Genomic DNA, 19,716 nt, shown 5'->3' with positions numbered 1-19,716 from the left:
GGTTCTGCCTCCTCCTCCTCCTCCTCCCTGCATGATGCGTGCCCCTGGCTCATGCCCCTTGTGCTGTCTCTCTCTCCCACCCCCAGGCTACGAGGGCGTGAGCGAGTTCTTCACAGACCTCCTGAACCACATCGCCACTGTCCTGCAGGGCCAGAGCACAGCCACGGCAGCCACAGGGGACGTGGCCCCGCTGAGGCACAGCAAGCTTCTGGCCGAGCCGGCGGGCGGCCTGGTGGGTGAGCGGACATGCAGCGCCAGCCCCGGCTGCTGCGGCAGCATGATGGGCCAGGACGCGCCCTGGAAGGCTGAGGCTGATGCGGGCGGCACCGCCAAGCTGCCGCACCAGAGACTCGGCTGCAACGCCGGCGTGTCGCCCAGCTTCCAGCAGCATTGTGTGGCCTCCCTGGCCACCAAGGCCTCCTCCCAGTAGCCACGGAGCCAGGACCCAGAGGGGCAGCGCAGGGCGCAGAGCACACCCGCTGGGCCAGCAGCTCCCAACGGCGATGCTACTAAGAATCCCCAGTGATCTGATTCTTCTGTTTTTTAATTTTTAACCTGATTTTCTGATGTCATGATCTAAATGAGGGGTGGGAGGGGGGATGGAAGAGAGTACCAGGTGGTGCACCATTGGGGAGCAGAGCTGTCCGCCTGCTCTCTACTGTGCAGACCTCCTAACTGAGTTTACACACGCTTGTGTTTGCAACACTAGGTCTGGATGGGAGGTGAGGGGTGTGCGTATGGCTGCCATGCCAGTGTCTGTGCACATCCCTGTCTGTTGGTCTGCATGGCCGCTGTGGACCGGGACCCTTGAGGGAAGCCTGCCCATGTCGGGCTGTGGGTGGCTGATCAGGGCTGTGGGAGGCTGATCAGTGCGTGTGAGAGTGGCTTCCCTTCTGCCTGACTCCCCACTCCCTGACCTGCCCCTTCCTTGTTTTTCCTCCTACTGGTCTCCACCAAGGCTTTGTAAGCCCCCACCCTGCCTGGTGTGCAGCTAACTCCTCCATCCCCACAGCCAGAGGAGGCCACAGACCCCTCAGGGGAGTTCTGCGCTGGGGTCTGGGCTGTGCTCCCTCACTAAAGGGAAGGAAAGGAAGCTGGGCGTCCTCCGGGCCCCCCAACACACATCCCACTTAGCCCTGCACAGCGGTCTCCTTCCCCTAAGCCAGCACTGCTGCTCCCTGGAGCCCGGGAAGGAGGCTGCCTGGCTGGAGGCCCGAGCTGATGGCGCCTGTGCTGAGGATTTGTGCTGTGATTTGGGCAAATCATTCCAGGTCTTTGGGCCTGCACCCCCTCGTCTCTAGTGGACATTTGAGACCAGAGAGCACCACAGGGCTGGCTTTGTGCCCTAACCCCTGGGATGCAGCCTGCCTTTCCATAAAGTCACCTAGGTGAGGATAGGCGCAGGAGCCTCGGCATGACACCATGGAGATCGGGGCCCTCTTCCCAGTGGGTTCACTCCTTTTCGCACCTGCTGGGTCCCTCCTCACCCAGCAGACCCGGTCCACCTCTCATTGCAAGCCCCAAGCACTGAGCCAGCAGGTGCCAGGGAACCACCCGCCCCCCATCGCTTCTGCACACCTCGGACTCACCCCATCACCTTGGCAGCAAAGCACTGGCTCTGCCGTCTGACCCCTGATCCAGGCAGCCCCCTCCGCAGAGAAAAGGGTTGGGGAGAAGCCTCTGCAGTCCTGGAAGGTGTGGAGTGCTGGGTGAGAGGCATCAGCCCCCACAAGTATGTTTTTGTGTCTTAAGATAGCAGTTTACTTTGAAAAAGTGAAAAAGGCTTCCGGGCTGTCCTCTGCCCAGTGAGACGGAGGACGCTAGAGAAAGTGCTGAGTGTCCCGAGAGAGGCCCCCGAGCCAGTGCATGGAGGTCCTTCGGCCTGGCTCAGCTGGGCTGCAGGGTGCCCACTTTGAGGAGGGAGGCACAGGGCTTGGGCAAGGGGCAGAGGCCATCAGAACTGATGGCTTTTTTGGAAACTGAGGACCCAACAACTAACCACGTTTACACGACTTGAGTGTTGAACCCCGATTAATGTCTGTACGTCACCTTTCCTAGTTCTGACCCTGAGCCCCGGGGAACAGGAAAGCGTGGCCGGCCTCTTGCACTGCTTTGTCTTCAAAATAAACTACTGAAATCAAACCGCATTTCACACGTGTTTACACATGTTGCTCAAGTTTGTTATGTCATACTCCCAGTCCTTAAAAGACGTTTAATAAAACAGCTTTACCTTTTAAAAATAAAATTTCAATCCCAGTCTGCCTCAGGTACGGGTGGGGGTGTGCAGTGTGACTCCTGGCTGTGTACCTGTACCGTTTGTGGCCTCCGGGGTCTTGCGCGTCCAGGGCCCAGATACCGAGTAACTGCCATGTGGTGTCGTGGCAGCGTCCATAGGCCTCCGTGGCGGGGCGGGGGCGGGGCTGTGGGTGTGCAGGGCACCTGCATTTTCCAAGAGTGGAGATGGAGGATGGAGATTTGCTTCGTAAAGGCCTGGGAGCTACGTGGGAGGTAGGGAGGGGCCAGCCACACCCAGGGCTGGGGGGCCGGTGGACTCTGCCCAGTGAAGCCAGGGGAGTGTCAGCAATGAGGGGCCTGGACAGCGACACGGGACCCGCACCTGGGAGCGGCGGAGATGGAGCCCAGCTTGCTAAACGTTCCCTAGGTGCACGCTGACCGTCTTTGATCCCCGGACAGTGTCCATAGAGTTGTGTCCCCTTCGGTCACATTGTCCCTGGCCTTGGAGTTTCTGCCTCAGGGAAAGACCCACTAAAACCACCCGGGCTCTGGCGGCCTCCTCTTCTCCAGAGCATGGTGGTGCTGCCTCCTGAGCAGAGTCACTGAGAGTGTCTGGGTCCAAGGAAGGGACCCGCTTAGCAAAGGTTGTTGTGTGGTGCTGTGCAGGCACGGCGCCTGGAGTTGGCCCTGCCAGCATCGGGGTGGCTTGGGGCTCTGGTTCCTAAGCTGCTGCTTCTGAGTTGGTCAGCACGTTGGCTCTGCGCCCTGCAGTGCCTGTCTTGATGGTGGTCCATGGATGTGCTGAAGGGCTCCAGGAGCAAGGGGCCGGACTACACTTTGGCTGAGTCCTTGGGTAGTTTCAGAGGGTCACCTGCACAGTCTGCATTGAGCACCCTGGGGCTGAGGCCGTGGGTCAAGTTCTGTCTGACAGTGCTTTGATTATATGGTGATGTGATTCTGCAAACATAACCCCCCAACTGAGTGCCAGCTGCTGGGTGTCCCCACCCCAAGAGCCAAGGGGAGGCCACCCTGGAACTTGTGCTTTGCCCTTGGTGTCATGGAGGTGTCTGGGTCCACACGTGGTGGGTGGGCTGGGCCTGCAGTCACCCAGCATGGCCGGCGGGATTGGACCCAGCTGCAACCTGGCAGGTTCCATGGGGCTTCCTGTGCCTGGGCCTGCCTGTGTCTCATGCCTGTCAATAAAGGAGAAAGCAACCTGGGAAAAACATTCCTCTCTGTACCCAGGGGACTGCCAAGTGTGCTTTATAGAAGGCTGGAAGACCGACCCAAGTAGGAAGCTGTCACATGTTTGAGCCAACTGAGCAAAGCAGCTGTTGCCTGCCAGACAGCCACCCCAAGACCAAGGGAGCCAGCCTGTCGTTTGTCCTTCTAGCCTGGAAGACCAGTTCTTGGCTCTTAGGCACTCACATTGGCCACTGGCCGCAACCGCTGAATGGCTTCACTAATGTCCCTGGGGTGTGTATCTGCCCTCTCTTCTATTCCCTAGAAACTCTGGCCGGGCATGGCGGCTCACGCCTGTCATCCCAGCACTTAAGGAGGCCGAGGCAGGTGGATCACAAGGTCAAGAGATCGACACCATCCTGGCCAACATGGTGAAACCCCATCTCTACTAAAAATACAAAAATTAGCTGGACATGGTGGTGGGCGCCTGTAGTCCCAGCTACTTGGGAGGCTGAGGCAGGAGAATTGCTTGAACTCGGGAGGCGTAGATTGCAGTGAGCCAAGATCGCGCCACTGCACTTCAGCCTGGCAACAGAGCAAGACTCCTCAAAAAACAAACAAACAAACAAACAAACTCTGATCATTCACCTGGTGGGATCCCCGGCAGCTCCTTCTCCTTCCCGAGCTGTGGCTCATGGGCCATTGGATTCAGAGAACTTGAGCTGGGTGCTGGCTGCCCTAAAGGAGCACGACCCCTCCAGCCTGGTGACCGGGAGGCAGAGAAGTGCAGCGGTCCTTGACAAAGGCCCAGTCTCTGCTGCCTCAGGCCAGCCTGGCCACACCCCGATGTCACAATCATCTGCCCCGCCCAGGCATAAACCTGACTCAGGTGATACAGGCGAGGCTTCTCCCATGGGTCCTCCCCTTGTGAGAAAGGGTCTGTGCTGTGTACCTTCTCTCTGCACAGCCATTGTCAGTGTGGTTTGGAGTGAGTGAGCCTCCCGCACTGCTCAGGGGAGAGCTGGTGAGCATGACTCCATGGCCTCCTGCTGGTTGGGGTCTTCTTCTGATTCTCACCAGCAGGAGCACCCAGACCCCCCCTTTTCAGAAATGATTACATTTTCCCTTCAAGAGTCATCTGTGACCTGGCAGTGTGGAGGGACTGTCCCCTCCTACAGCCTGGCCAACCCCCTTCCTCCAGGGCTGTGTGGAATCACCTCTCGGAAGCTCACTCTGAAAAGCCACTCACAGGGATTTCACCAGGATGTTGCTGTTCCTGCCGACACCTGGGCTTTGTGACAAATGCTGTTTGCTTCAAGCTGTTCACAAGCAACTTCACCAGAATCCCAAGCTGGTTCGTACTTAATTTGTGTACATACATATGCATAATATACATGGCCATGTATGAGATACAGACACCATGGCTTCTGTCCATTGGCTCATTCGCCTGGTCGCATGTTCACTGCATGAGGTTATGACACTGCGGGTGGCTTTGGGATGGGTGGTTTCAGGGACAAGGTGTCGCTGTGATCTCTGTATTTGCTAACTAGTCTTGTTTTGATTTCTAACGGTCTAGTGGAGTACAGTTAATGTTGTGTTTATTTCTGTAACTGTAGGGGTGGAGTATAAACCTAACTTTTGGAAACATGAAGAAATAAACAATAGCGCCAGCCGTTCGGAGGGTGTCCTTCTGTGCTTTGCAGGGGGCAGGGGGTGCGCATTAGCCGCCATGAGCAGCCCATCCTCATCAGAGAAACCCAGACTTGCCGAGACCCCTCAAACGACTCAACACCATTGCAGTGGTTTTCTGTGTGGGCTCCTGATCATCACCGTAATCTGGTAAGGAGATAGTAAGTATTGTCTCCATTTTATAGATGAGGAAACTGAGGCCCTGAGAGGGCCAGGAGCGCCTGCCCAAAGACTCCTGCTCATTAATGGCTGGGTTGGGGAGTTCAACTCCAGTCTTAGGTCCAAATCTGAGTTCCCACCATGGAACCTTGCCTGCTCAGACTCACCAGGCAGAGCCTCAGGGACTTGGTTCCCAAATCCCAACTGGCCTCTGGACTTGGCTCTGCCTGGGACCCTGGAGGGTGGCAGCGATGCCTCTGAGCCTCACCCACCCACAATGCCCATGTCTTTCCCATTCCTACCTGGAAGACACCACGTGGGCAGCCTGCGAAGGCCGAGGCCCCTCCCTGCACCCTCTCCACCACTGCCTGGGATCATCACCCTCCCTGGCTTGCTCGTGTTTGAACTGCAAAGGCCAAGGACGTTAGCCCCAGAACTGCCACCTGGACAGGTGAAGTGACTGGCCAAGGCTAACCAGCCAGTCCAGCAGAACCTGGCTCGAACCCAACCTCCTCCTCCTCCTGGCCTGCAAGGGGCGCCCTCCAGCGTGGGCGTGTGCTCCTCCTGCTGAGCGTACTTTTGTCCCCGTGGGTTGCTTTGGCTGTTGAAGGGTGCAGCTGTCCCCGCTGGGCAGTGAGCTTCTTAAAGCCAGGGCTTGTCTCAGCCATGCTCAGGCCTACCAGGCCCAGAGCAGCCATGCACAAATGTTTGACGAGTGACTGAATGATGGGCCCTGATATTCAGCCAGTACACATGGGTCCTGACTGTAATCCTCACAGTCCCCACGCTTCAGTGTTCTGAGCATCATCCCCGCCTGTGACTTGGGTGAGTCATTTCACCTTCTCTGCCTCAGTTTCCTCATTCACAAAACTGGGACTAAGAGCAGCCCGTGCTCTAGTGAAGCGTTACATACACGAGATCTTCAGACGCCCCACATTCCTATGCCTTCTTCCTAGGCCAGAAGTCATAGCAGGGCCTAATAAGTGGTCATGCCAAGGGGGCCCTGCAGCTCAGAGGCTCAAGTCTGATGCCTGTGTCCTGCGACAGGCACTAGACTGGGGCTGTCAGGGCCTCCACCCAGCACCACAGGTGACTGGATGGCGGGGACCATCAGGGAGGGGCGACCTGGTCTCAGGAAACAGAGCCCGTGTCCCCACCTGGCGCTGCCTCTGCATGGCCCAGCTCAGGTGTGGCTGGGGACGGGGAGAGGAAGGAACCTGGAGGCCCTCAGCAAGTGTGCTTTAATCCCTGCACACACTCTTTGAGGCAGGTCAGCATTCCCGTTTTACAGATGAGGAAACTGAGGCTCAGAGCTAACAAAGTCACTTGCTCAAGATCCCACAGCCAGGAAGTGGCCCAGAAAGGAGGTCCCCAGGAGGACTGAACCTCCCTTTGTCCCTTCGCCCAAATCCAGTGCATCTCACTCCACTCTAAGTTGAGAGGGGAAAAAATTCAGAGGAAAGAGCCCAGAACAGATTTATTTTTCTTTAGATAAAGTTCATACAGAATATGTTACAGTCAGGAGTTCTCAGCTTTCACCAAAAGGTCAGAAGTTATTGCAGTTGTGCCCAGTGGATAGGATGGAGGAAGGGAAACTTCTAGAAAGCTGCCTGTGTTCAGAGAAGGAATGTCAATGTTTAAAGTTGTGGGGCTGCCCTGCAAAGGATGTTCCAGGGCAGGTAGGAGTCAGGAGTAGGAGACAAGGCGCGTGGGGGGCGATAGGGTGGCCTGGGCTTGGGCAGGCTGGAGGCTGCCTCCCTACTGGAAGCAGCGTCCGGGCCATCTGGCCAGGACCTGCCAAGGGGACAGCAGAGCCAGGGCCACAGGGTGCCCTGCAGCCAGCCCTGCCAGCCGGTGTCTCAGCCCCGCCGTAGTGCCTGCAGCTGGTGGGCCACTTTCTCCAGCTCTGCCTCAATGGCCGACAGGCTCTCCAGCTCCTGGTCCTAGGAGAGACATTGGGGTTCACTCGGGCCAGCCTGGCCAGTGGCACGGAAGGCACAGTAAGCCAGAAAGGCGCTGGGTTAGCTGTGTGGCCTCGGACAGGTGGCTTTGTCTCTCTGTACCCTCATCCATCATGGAGACAGTGATAATGAGCCTACTGTACTGCTCTCGGGATCATTATGCACAAGAAGGTGGCTGATGCCGGGGGCCCTGTCCCCACACTGCTCTTGGTGGCCTCTTATCCAGGCCCCACTTCCTCTCAAATGGTTCCGCACAGGTGGGAGTCTGTTCTTTCAGGGCACATGGAAAACAAAGCTTACAGTGCCCTGAAGAGCCCCCTTCCCTCGGCCTAGCCCATGGTTGCCAGGACCCAGGGTGAGGCCAGCCTGGGACTTCCGGGTCTGTCTTCTGCAGCCTTCCCACCTGAGGGGAATGTGGGGCCTGAGGCAGGGCTACATGCTGGGGGAGCTGCCCTACGTCAGCCTGCCTAGGGCTGGGCTTTGATCCCTGGTCCTGATTGTGAGAGGATCCCGAACTCTGGCTACCCAAGTTTAGGGAAGCAGGGACCCCTCCTCTGAGCCCTGTTCTATGCCCCAGTCTCCAGAAGCTTTCAGGCCTCAGAACTTGGACACCCACAAGAGCACACCCTCAAGACTCAGAGCAGGAGCACAGGGAAGGCTGCCTCCTTTGACCTGGGAGGGGTCATTTTCCTGGGGTCACTGCCAGATTTGAGGCTGCCGAGGGCATCCTGGCCCAGGGACCCCGACATTGCAGGCCGTGGAAATAGACTCTACAGCCCCCTAGTCTTGGAGGAGGCCCTGGGGCAGGTGCTCTGCGAGGCTGGGGTTTCTAAGATGACCCTTGGGCTGTGTTGAGGAGGCCCCCACCCCATCCTCTCCATATGCCTCAGGGGTCCAGTTTCTCTGCCCTGCGGTCCAGAGCTCCCTCTGCTTGTGGAGAAAGGAAGCTGGTGGCACCTCTGGGCCCCCATTCTCTCCAGCTTTGTCCTCAGCCCCTCGCCCTGGGCTCCCAGGCACGTGGGCAGATGCCCTCTCCCGCTACAGCTGCCAACATGGAGCCTTCTTCCTCTCAGACTGCCAGGCCCAGAGAGGGGGTCGGGGGCCCAGTGAAGGGGCCACACCCTCTTCTAGGTGGGCAGAGAAGAGCCTTGGGGTCAGGGCTGCGGACAGGTGTCAGCCTTCCCACAGAGCCTGGGTTCCTACCTGGACACTAGGCTTGAACCAGGTATCCCAGCCGCCTAGCTGCCAGGGACCCCAACTCCCACCCTGCTCCTGTGGGCTGTGTCCCCACGCCCCATTTGTCTTCCCCAGGGGCCCTGGTTTTCAAAGCCTTTGTGTGTTCCAATCATGGTAATGACGTGGGCAGAGGAGACTCCTTACCCCTACTTCATAAATGGGGGAACCGATGAGGCTCGGGGAGGGGAGTGACCCTCCCAAGTCCACGCAGCCAGGAGGAGGCAGAGCCCAGGTCTTCCAGCTCACATCCGGTGTGGCTCCCACCCACTCCCCACAGGCAAGAGATCCCCTGGCCCTGCCCCTGCCCTGCCCCGTTACCCTCATGGGCCAGAGGCAGGGCCTGAGCCTGGGAGGAGGCTGTGCCTGGGCTGCCTGGGGGCCAGGAGGGGACACGGTCAGACCCACCGCATGGTTTTTCCAGGGCACCCTACTGCCTTCGGGACAACGTCCCCACTCAGCGCCTCCCCCGCTGCCACAGGCTGACCTGAGCTCCTCCCATCTCCCAGCCAGCTTTGCTGGGTGCCCCCTGTGAGCTGGGGCGTTCTCCCGCCCTGAGAGCCCCCGGTCTGAGCATCTCTCCATCCCCAGACTCCGGCGGGGGAGCCCTGTCCCCTCAGTGGGGCAGGGGCAGTGTGTCTGGGTGCGGCTGCCCCCTGCTGCTCTGCGGCCTGGCACAGAGCTGGCTCCCGCCCCATACCAACCTCTGGTCTGCGGTTTGCGCTGCCCTCCTCCTCTTTCTTCTCCTCGGGGTAGCCTCGGACCTGGAGGGGCAGGCCCGCCTCAAGGCTGTCCTCCCGGGAGGATGGCCTCCAGCCTCGTCGCAGCTGCGGCCCAGGGCCCCTGAAGCCGTAGGCCCGGGCCCGGAAGGAGAGCTTCATGGAACTGTCCCGGTTGTCGTCCTCCTCCTCATGCCCCTCCAGCCGCTTCTCAGCCGTCAGCTCCTTGGCCAGCTGGTCCATCTTGCTCCAGCGTTTGGAGTCCTCCCACTCCTTGGAGAGCCGCTCCTCCTCCGGCTCCTGCTCCAGCTCTCCGCTCTTCCCACCCCGGAAGAGGCCTTGCGGGACCACTGCCATCTCCTCCTCCTCCTCTTTCTGCTGGGAGTGCTCCTGTTCTCCCTTCCCTTCGGGGTCCTGAGCCTCCTCAGCCCCAGGCTTCCCAGCTCCATCCACAGCCAGAGCCTCCGACCGACCTGGAGCAGGTGGTGGGCAAGAGCAGGAGAATGGGTGGGGGACCACCATTTTCCCAGTCTCTGCCACTCCCTGGGGGCCTCTGCTGCGGCCACAGCCCAGCCTCTCCACAGTGATGACGCTTAGCGGGAAAAACCTTCTTGATGCCAGGCTTTGCAAGACCCTCTCGGCTCAGAGGGGTGGGTTAGCTGGAGCCTGCCTCTTCCCCTCATCCTCACCCCAGAAGCCCGGCAGCTGGAGAGTGAGGAAAGACCCTGACAGGCCCGCAGCGGGAGCCAGGGCCTCTCCTAAACCGTAGTTGAAGCTGACACTGTTCCCAGATCAGCCTGTGCGCTCCTGCCATGGTCTCTGTTCCCAAAGCCAGCCCACCCATCACCCACCCCTAGCTTCTGGGGTTGGTGGGGGCAGGCTATGTGGAATAGTGGGAAATGCATGGTTTTGGAGTCAGATAAATCTGGGGTAGAACCTCAGCTTTTGCTACAAATTAGCTGTGTGACCTTGGGCAAATTACTTAACCTCTCTGAGCCTCATTTGTCCACCTGGGAAATGGAGCTAATACCTACCTTTCAGGGTTGTTATGAAGGTGGAATGAGGTTATGGAGAAGGCTCTCCTCCCACCCATCTCCCTCTCCCAGACACGTTCGTTGAGGTCTTCGCCATCATACGTACTCTCGCCTTTCCGGATCTCCTTGTAGCCAAGGCTCGGGTGGGGGTTCAGCACTACAGTGGGGCCTTCTTCCTCGGGGACAGCCTCCTCTCCAGCCTCAGCCTCCTCCTCCTCCTCCTCCTCTTCTTCTCTCTTTGCCTGCCACCCTGGCTCTGCACTCAGGCCCTTCTCTCTGTCCACCAGACCCTGAGAGAGGCCCTCACTGTCCCCCTCGGCCTGTGGGCCTGGGTATTTCTGGCTGGGGAGGCTGGCTGGAGGGTGGGTGTTGGTGGCCTCCTCCTCCTCCTCCTCTTCCTCCCCGGGGGCCTGATTGTTCCCCTCAGCCTTGGACTCCTGCATGGGCTCCGGGAGGGCCTGGGGCCTGGCTCCGTCTGTGGCTTCACCACTTTTCTCTGCCTCCTTGGAATCCTCTCTTTTCTCCATAACATCCTTGGATGATGGCTCTTCCACCGCCTCTGCAGACACAGCACAGCCAAGTCAGGCCCTGAGGACTGGGCCACGTGTGGGGCCACCCCACAGGCTAATTTCAGATGTTACTCATTATGTTTCTTGGCTTCCAGCGAGCCCAGCCCAGGACAACGATTAGGGTTACCCCTCTGTCCATGTCCAGGCTTGATCTGAGCACAGCTGGATTTGTTTCTTTCTTTTTAATCCTGACTTTTAAAACAGGTTATTATTCAAAGAACAAAAACAAAAAACCAGACCTTAAGATTAATCTAGGAGATAAAGCCTGAACTGAAAATTAATGTCAGCTATGTGATCTTGGGCAAGTTGCTTAACCTCTCTGTGTAAGAGGCACCATGACTGCAACTTCATTCTCCCCTCCATGTGGGGCTTCTCTGTCTTCAGCATCCTGTGAAAGGGCTCAATTCTGCAATATTTTAGGGTTTCATTAAAAGGTATTTTATTGTGGCTGCCTTAAAGACAGCCTTTGAACAAGTAAAAATTCCTCCCGTCATTAGAATGATAACCACTGAACAAAGTGCTCCCAAGTACATTCCACCATCTGAGCTTCACCAGGACTCTGGTGAAAGGTGCTCCTATGCCTATTTCACAGAAACCCAAAATGATCTGCAGAAAGGTAAGATGACCTGTCCATCTCACACAGTTTGCGGGCAGCAGAGCTGAGCCTGGAACCCAAGCCTCCAAATGCCAAGTTTGGGATCTCTTTGCGCTGACACATGGCTGCCTGCCTCATTAAAGCTTCAACCAAAGTGGGGGCACCTGGGCTTCACTTGTGGGCTTTCCCTTTCAGCCCCAGATGGGAGACACCGGGATCCAGCTCCTGGACACCGGCCTTACCGGCCCATCTTCTACATGGAGAGCAGAAGTGCCACGGGGCCAGTTTGTGGCTCTCCCCGAGAAGGGAGGATGGCTCAGAGTGTCACACTGACCTAAGGCATGACCTCTTAGACTCCTAGAAGCTCTTTGGTTTCAAGAAAGATGATCTGGGTTCATTTCACGTTTCACACCTACTCTGTCTGTGGTCCTCCTGCATCCTGGCTATTCTGAGGCCCCACCACATCCCAGGAGGACAGGCACTGGGGGTGGGGGCTCTGCTACAGTGGCCACTGGGTAGACCCAGAGTTGAAGCTGTCCACCTGCCATGCCAGAGATCGCCTGCCCTAGAGTGCCAGCCCCTCTTCTGGGTAGACGGGACCGAGCGAGGGCTTTGGTGTGAGGCAGGACCAGATCGAAACCCCTGGTCATGCCATTCACCTTGGGCAAGGGACCTAGTCTCTCTGGGCAGCAGTTTCCCCATTTGTAGAGAGAGGGAAATAAGGGATTATGGGTGGGGCTCCCAACTCACTGGAACCCTGGGTCCATCATAGCCACTGTTCCCACTGCCACCCTCCCTTCCCCACCTCCGGCCAGACCGGCTGGGACAGACCTTTCAGCTCGGCCTGGCTGCTCTGGTTCTCAAGAACCTCTGAGAGTTCATCTTCAAAACCGCTGTGTTTCTTCTGCTGATGTGCCCTCTCCTTGGCACCTGGTATGAGAAAAGGAGGGAAAAGTCCCATTGGGTGCAGCTGTGGCATATTTGTCTATAAGAGTGAAGACCTCCATTTCCCCATCTGTAAGCTGGGCACATCATGTTCAGGGCCTGCCCAATGAGACACTGATGGGGCATGAGCTTGGGGAGCGGTGAAGGGTTGGCGTCCCTCACCTCTCTCAGCTGGGCCCTCAGGCAGCCACCCTGCCTCGCCAGACTCAGCTTCTCCCCGGGAGGCCAGAGCAAGCGTGCTGTGTCCTCACACAGCAAGAAAGGCTCAAATGGAGCAAGGATCCCAGGGGCAGGAGTTGGGGGTGGGGAACCCCTCAGGACCTGGCTGGGCAGGAGTTGGGGGTGGGGAACCCCTCAGGACCTGGCTGGGCAGGAGTTGGGGGTGGGGAACCCCTCAGGACCTGGCTGGGCAGGAGTTGGGGGTGGGGAACCCCTCAGGACCTGGCTGGGCAGGAGTTGGGGGTGGGGAACCCCTCAGGACCTGGCTGGTAGCTCCAGGAACCCTGCAGCAGGCAGTAATGGTGACAGCTCTTGATTCAGGCAAGCTCTGCTAACCTTGGACGCTGAGTCCAGGCGCGGGGAGAAGGCCAAGCCCTGTGCCTACATCTGATCCCAGGGTTGGCGCCTGCAGCCATGACCCAGAGACCCCTCTCCCCCCGCCGCTGCTGCCTCCTCTGACTGTCCCTACACCTGTGCCTTATTCCTGATGTTGGCCCGTCAGCTAGCCCAGCTCATTTCTTCCCCAACAATGGGCTTTCCTGGGCAGCTGTGGGCCAGGGAGCATGCCCAGCCCTGGTCTCAGGCAACGTGGGTTCTAGTCCCCTTCTGGCTATTTCCTAGCTCCATGGGCAACTTGGGCTCTCCAAGAGTTGGGTGCTTGTCTAGAAAATAGGGTTGCTGTGTGGTAAATGCTAAGACAGAGGCACACAGAAGATGTTATGGGAGCCCAAGAGGGAGTGGACGGATAGATGGATGGACAGAAATACATCCAGGAATCTGTTAATGGAAAACAGTCATATATACATATATTGGATACTGCTTATACGGGATACACACGTGCATGTGAATATAGATGTTTCAGGACACATTCTCCTATAATAGTCTCTGTTGACAGTCTAATTATTTAAATGTAATCAGTTAGTCATTCAATATTTAATTTTAAAGTTATCATATTGTAATAAAATATTTAATGCTTAGTTAAAAAAAAAAAACACTAGTCCAAGGTCACTGATGATGACATAACTATCCAGGTAATAATAGTCCCAGCTGTGCCCAGCACTCCCTGCCCCCTCCAACAACAGTAGGAGGTGGGTGCTTGCTGCCCAGGCTGGCTCATGAGTGGGAGGAAGAACAGTGTGTTAGCTTGGAAAGGGCCATAGAAATCCTATTGATGTGGCTGTGTTTACACGCCTCTTCCCCAAAGCCCTCTCTGTTCTCACACTTGGCCTGGTCTGCCCCACAGGCCTCGGAGTGGGGCCCATCCTGGAGGCAGAGCAGCCTTCGTACCCCCACCCTACCCCAGACACAAGCCCAGCCCTGAAAAACACTCTCGCTTCGTTGGGAAGCAGATGCTGGATTCATGCTATAATGCCCTGTTCTCATGGAGAGACACACCACCACCAGTGGTCCTGCCCTGGTGGAAACGGCCACTTCCCACAGGAAGTCAGCCGGGGCAGGTGCAGGGCCAAACTCAGGTTTCCTGACTTGCAAGGCTAGGGCCGTGCTTTGCATCAAGCCTGGAAGGAGCTGGGGGGCTGGGCATAGAGGCTAACTGTGGGAAGATGGCAGCTTAACCCTCCACTCCAGTATCCTGTCCAGGCTTGGCTTGAATATCATCAGTGACGAGTGGCTCACTACTTCATAAAGGTATTTCCTAAAATGACTGAACTGCAGAGGCCGTGGGTTTTAGGGAAGCTGCACCTGGCATGTCTCTATTCACTGTGTGACCTTGGATAAGTCACTCAACCTCTCTGGGCCTTGATTTCTTTAACAATATCAATAACAGATTGAGCCAGGTGGCACGGCGGATCCTGCTTTTCTGCTTTATAATTAAAAGGAAATGACAGTCCCAGAGAGGAACTTGCTGAATCTTCCACCAGATTTTCTGACTCTCAGTTACTGGAATTTACCCAGAGTCAAGTGCAGTGGCTGGAAAATACCTTGGAGAGCGAGGTCTTGGAGCTCCTTCAGTAAATTCTGATGTCTCAGAATGGAAAGGATCCGTTCATCTGCAATGAAGAAGAGTCATCATGGGTGGTTTCCAGAGAACAGCCGAGAAAGAGATTACCATCAATATTTTCAGCTGAGCACAAGGAATTTACTCTGGAAACTCAAAACCAGGGTGGTGGCAGCAAGATTGGGTCTTCAGATAACACTTTTGAAATTACCTCCTTTCCAAGGTGTGTGTCAGTTTCCTACTACATCAGAGAAGTCAGCCACTGCCCCAGCAGCCAGACCTCAGCCAAAGGGTGGCAACCCCTGAGGATGAGTGGGGTCTCTTTAAATACAACAGGTTCCCATCTCCATGCCTGCACTCACATTGTCTACCACACCTGGACAACCCTGTCTTCATTTTTCCACTCATCGGTTTCCAATGTTTCTTTTAAAGCCCAACCGAAATGCTGCTGGCTCTATCCAGCAGTTAGTAAAAACTTGACTGGTTGCCTGGAAAGATTTCGTCCTTCTCCTGTCCACCCATAACATTCCTTTATTCATCACACATCTAGAGGGTGTCTGCAGAGGCCAGAGGCTGTTCTAGGCACTGGGATACAGCACACAAAATCTTTGTCCATAGGGAGCTCACAGTCTGGGGGCTTGCTGTTCCAGCCCTGGTTTTATTTTGCCCAGATTTCTAGTTAACTGTGTTCATATGCATCCCCTCTGCCAGTCTGTAAGCACCTGGGCTACAACCCCTTCAACTGTCTGTACACCTTGGACCCTAGTGCAGTGCATGGACATGACGGGCACTCAGTCAGTGACTGTTGAGTTAAATCATTAATTCCACCAAAAGCCACACACCCGTGTCCTAGCCTCCCAGCCCAGCAGGCAGCAGCCCTCACCCCTAGCCTCCAGCTCATACCTCCTCGGAGTGTCTCAAAACATTCCTGGCTGACAGGCATGGGGCTGGGCTTGGAAAGTGTGTCGGAGATGACCTCCACGATGCATTTCATCACCTGGGAACACAGTGCAGGGGCAGGTTGGGGTGGTTTGAGCATGGGGCTCAGTCCCTGGAGGCTCTAGGGTGAATTTCTAGTGAGGACAGAGGATATTTGCTTTTGTCTTTGGGAGTCCGTGATCCCTGGCTCAGGGACACAGCTCTGCTTTCTTAGCCAGACAGTGATAGCAATGATAATAGAAAACCCTTAACACAGTGCTTACCATGTGTCAGCCACTCCAACCACATGGCCAGCAGTTTCCCCTCCAAGGTGGATCATAGCGAGAATGGGGTGTAGGGAATGGTACCTGGTACCTTCTCATCCCCAAGTGCTATTTCTCTAAACATGAGAAAACTGCTTCAGGGCACTAAAATGATGTCTTACAAAAGTGCTCTGATCATGAAGATGCCCAAAGGTCAGCTCCTCCAGGAAGTCCTGGACTGCCCAGAGGAGACAAAGACCTTCCCTGGCTCTACCCTGTTTGGAAATAGGATGTAGGTTACTGTCTCCAAACACCCATGGTGTTGTCGCATGCAAGGAGTCACAGCTTCATATTCTCACTCCATGTTCACCATGGGATGGATGAATCCCTGGGCGGCATGTGAGCACACACTGACTACACCTGGAAGCATATCCCAGGTCAACCACAGCCACGCCTCTGAAAGTCTTATCCTGTGCCTGCAAAGGTGCTGTGGATAATTAGGCATCTGATAAATGAGTGATCTTTGATGATGGTGCCCACCGTAATGTGGTATCCTAGCTGTGTGATCTTGGAGAAGTGACTTAACCTCTCTGAGCCTCAGTGTCCTCATTTGTAAAACGGGAGTGAGAATACCTTCTCAACTGCTCTCCCAGGGTAATGAGGTACAGATGGAAAAACACTCTCTCAAGCATGGAGCGTCAGCATGCCCAGGGAGGGGTTCACAACTCCAGCCCTGCTTCCACAGCCTAGAGCTGAGTAGAGAGCAGGAGGTGTCAGACAGGCATCAGGCAACACCGGCAGGGAGTGAGGGGGTGGGAGGCTGTGTCTACAGGATGCCAAGGCAACCGGTCCAAGGATCCAAGATGGCAAACTGGCAAGTGCTCTATAATGCATGTAGTCACAACAACCTCATATAGAATCTTCAGGTCTTAGCCAGCTGCTCTGGTGCCCCTGACCACAGGCTGCTGGGTATAATATGGTGACCAGGGTGTCTCCCATAAGGGATCTAGCAAGGAGAGCCCAGCAGCCTGTACCCTGTATCTCCCTGCAACCCCGGACCTTGCATTGGGAATATCAGATAACCACCTGTTCGAGAGGGCATTTTCTGGGAGGCAGGAATTGGGTAGAGGGTCTGGAGAGGGATGGGGAGATCAAGAAGGCAGCTCTAGGAATAAAAGTGCCCATTTACTGAGGACCTATTATGTGCTAGGCAATTCACATCCATGATTCCTACTCTTTACACCTCCCCTCAAGGAAAAGGAGAAAAAGGCAGAGCTCAGAGAAATTAAGGAATTTTCCCAAGGTCACACAGCTAGAATGTGTAGAAAACATAGGAAATATAATTGAGCAAACTGAGGTTGGAATCTCTTGGATGGTTTGGATTTTAACTGTGGTGTCTAGTGGAAGAAAATAGTTTCTGGGAAGGTGGGGAGTAGAAATTTCTCTGATCCTCAAGTCAGAGATTTGAATGAGCACTAGAGCCTGGAAAAAACAGCCCCAGCTCAGCCATGAATGAATTCCAAGTACACACCCAGTGTGGCGTGTCTCTTGCTGCCAGAGAAACCCCTACCAGTGTCTCCTAAGGCCCTTTCCTGGGTGACCTCCACAACTAGCCCCTATTGGTGGGACCGTGGGTGCAGGAGCCATGATCAAGATGTTTTGCTTGTGTTCCTTTGGGACAGCCAGGGCTGGAGAGCCTGCTGGGTGTGGGTTGTTACTGGCAGAGCCTTTCAGGGAGAAAGAGCAAAGCGGGGAGGCCAGAGCCAGGCAGGCAAAGGCCATTTTTACAGGCCTGTGGACAACTACAACTACAGAGAAGCCACTCCCACCAGCCCCTGGGGAGCCTACTGGATTCAGAGTGTTCAAGACAGCCTGAAGCCAGGCACCTCGGCCCAGCAGGTAAGATGCAGGCCTCTTCCGCTGCACGTGCAGCTCAGAGGAAGCTGGGGAAGTCCCCACAGCAGGACAGCAGGGAAAGCAAGCAATCTTTGATATCTTCTTTTGCAAGCTGTCCCCAGGCTCAGCAGTCGCAGTGCTGGCTCTTGGCTTTATGCTGAACTTACTCCTGCAGCTGCCCAAGAACTGGCTGTGAAGTGTCCACTGGAGCCTCCTACCCTTCATCCCCAGCACCCCTTCTTACCTCGGTATCCCCTTTATTCATAGGGCTGTTCACAGGGAGCGCAGTGACTGGGAAGAAGAAGAGAGTGCTGGGGTCACTCCTCTGCTCCAAGTGGAGGCCAGTCCTTTCTGACCGGGCTCACTGGGGCCCGTTCACCCAATGCCACCCCTCAAAACTGCCCCCACCAAAAAGAGAGGCTAGGGCTGATTTTGTTTCCCTTCCCTGGTTGCTGCCCACAGTGGGGTGGTCCCCAGAGGCTGCACTGAGAGGTCCTCCCCCTCCCCCTTGGGAAACTCTTGCTCTGGAGCGGGTGTGCTTTGGAGCGGGGAGCGCCATCAAAACAAGGCCAAGGGCTGCACAGTGGGACAGGGGTGGGAGACAGATGAAGGGGAGAGAGAGACCCCAGAGGTGGGGGGGGGGGGGGTGCGGGGGAAGAGATGGAGGAAGGGGATTGTGAGGGATGATATGGCGAAGTAGAAGTCAAGGGCAGAAAGGCAGGGAGAGTGAGATGAAAGGGGAAGAGGGGTGGAGGGTTGCGAGCAGCCATGCTCCCACCTCCCCGTAGTGACCTTGGCCGGCCACCGCGCAACCGGCACTGGCCCTGATGCAACCGAGGCGCCAAGCCCAGACAAGGGGTGGGCACAAGGGGGACTTGCCCCGCGGGGTTTGGAGTCAGGCCCAAGTGTCTTGTGGGTCCCAGGCGGAGACCACACTGCAGGGTCAGGCGGGAGGCGGAGGCGCTGTCCGCGGTGCTGAAAACTCGCCGCGCCCGAAGGGAAGTGTGGAGGGGTGCGGGGCGCCGCGCGGTGCCCGGACCTCAAGGTGGGCAGGGGCGCCCGGAACCCTCTCCCGCGAGCTCCCCGCGCTCGCTCACCTTGCCCGGCGCAGAGCAGAAGCGCCAGGACAGCGGCGGAGCGCATGGCGGACCCGGGCGCTGAGCAGCTGGCGGTGTGGGGCCGGGCACCTAGGCACCGGGCGAGGGGCGGCTGGACGGGCGGCCGGGGTCGGGCTGCGGTGGCACCGGCGCGGGGCTGGGGGCGCAGTGCCTCGGCGTGCGTCCGTCTGTCGGTCGATCCTCCCGCAAGCTGCTGCACGGGGCTAGAGCACTGCAGTGGCAGGAGCGGCGGCAGCAGCAGCGCCCTCGCGCCCCGCTTATATACCCCGACCCCGGAAATGACGTCAGCGGTGCCGCCCCCTCCCCCTTTCCCCACTCCCCAGGGGTCCAGTCCCCGCTCGCCCCCACCTCTAACCTCACCCCTCGCTACCTCTGGCCTCCGCCGCTTGGAGCTGGTGGGTCTTGGCCGCGAAGCGGGTATCTGGTTTCCAAGAGGTGGCGTGGGAGGCGGGGGGCTGTGGCTGATCCTCCACCCCTCGACGATTCCACCGATTTGCCGTGTGTCCCTAGGCAAGTCACTCCGATCTCTGGACCTTGCCTTCTTCCATGTGTACTGAGGTCCCTGGCAGCGCTAGCACCCCGTGCTATTTTCCCGAAGTGCCCTCTGCCTGGGGTGTGCTCCCCCGGTCTCACAGGCTGGAGGCATGCCCATCACTCATGGCTCTCTCCAATATCTAGGAGGCTCTAGAGGGGCCTCCGATCCCCTGTCTGAGTGAGGCTTCTCTCTCTCTGGCAAGCTAGTTTTGTGCCTTCACACTTTGTTGTTGAATGTGTATTTATTTGAATAATGTTTAGTCATCATTACTTTCACAGTGCTGAGCGCCACACAATCTGGCACAGAGGAAACGCACTTGACAGGTAACTGATGAATGTATCCATTAAAGGCTCAAGCCATGGGTGAGTGAATCCTGGGCTCTGCATACACACGGGAACCAGGGGCTCACTTTCACCAGGAAGCTTAAGCCACTGTTGGACACCTCTTGTTAGGTAGAGGGAGGAGTGGGGGCCAGTTCTTATTACATCC

The 19,716-nt window shown here is 56.8% G+C and overlaps 2 protein-coding genes and 2 long non-coding RNA genes across 9 annotated transcripts in view; 2 read left to right on the top strand and 2 right to left on the bottom strand.

Annotated features, from left to right (window-relative positions):
• The window catches only part of ITPK1 (inositol-tetrakisphosphate 1-kinase), a 176,546-nt gene extending 174,301 nt beyond the window's left edge, over positions 1 to 2,245 (top strand). For all 4 annotated transcript variants that reach the window (XM_055361277.2, XM_004055596.5, XM_055361278.2 and 1 more), the window contains one exon: positions 87 to 2,245. In XM_055361277.2, the coding sequence (XP_055217252.1) occupies positions 87 to 430 (344 nt within the window). In that variant the 3' untranslated portion in view covers positions 431 to 2,245. The remainder of the gene's footprint in view (positions 1 to 86) is intronic.
• Positions 2,028 to 4,199, bottom strand: LOC129526607 (uncharacterized). The gene is made up of 2 exons (XR_008671282.2): positions 4,066 to 4,199; positions 2,028 to 3,428 (listed from the first exon to the last, which is right to left on the bottom strand). It is a non-coding gene; the product is annotated as an uncharacterized lncRNA (long non-coding RNA).
• On the top strand, positions 4,200 to 11,783 carry LOC129526606 (uncharacterized). 2 transcript variants are annotated; one of them, XR_008671281.2, is made up of 4 exons: positions 4,200 to 4,441; positions 4,619 to 4,771; positions 5,034 to 5,256; positions 11,572 to 11,783. It is a non-coding gene; the product is annotated as an uncharacterized lncRNA (long non-coding RNA). The 2 variants fall into 2 exon arrangements; XR_008671280.2 differs by having other exon boundaries at positions 4,281 to 4,771.
• Positions 6,728 to 19,405, bottom strand: CHGA (chromogranin A). 2 transcript variants are annotated; one of them, XM_019009788.4, is made up of 9 exons: positions 19,063 to 19,405; positions 18,672 to 18,948; positions 17,819 to 17,865; positions 15,401 to 15,494; positions 14,481 to 14,549; positions 12,208 to 12,306; positions 10,319 to 10,771; positions 9,164 to 9,651; positions 6,728 to 7,208 (listed from the first exon to the last, which is right to left on the bottom strand). In XM_019009788.4, exons 2-9 carry the CDS (start codon positions 18,715 to 18,717, stop codon positions 7,125 to 7,127), a joined length of 1,380 nt encoding a protein of 459 aa, XP_018865333.4. In that variant the 5' UTR covers positions 18,718 to 18,948; positions 19,063 to 19,405; the 3' UTR covers positions 6,728 to 7,124. The 2 variants fall into 2 exon arrangements, with proteins under 2 accessions (XP_018865333.4, XP_004055643.5); XM_004055595.5 differs by lacking the exon at positions 19,063 to 19,405 and having other exon boundaries at positions 18,672 to 18,972.
• Between the last annotated feature and the right edge of the window lie 311 nt (positions 19,406 to 19,716).

This window comes from Gorilla gorilla, chromosome 15 (genome assembly GCF_029281585.2).
Source record: "Gorilla gorilla gorilla isolate KB3781 chromosome 15, NHGRI_mGorGor1-v2.1_pri, whole genome shotgun sequence".
NCBI classification, from domain to species: domain Eukaryota; kingdom Metazoa; phylum Chordata; class Mammalia; order Primates; family Hominidae; genus Gorilla; species Gorilla gorilla.
This window is presented reverse-complemented; position numbering and strand designations above follow the sequence as displayed.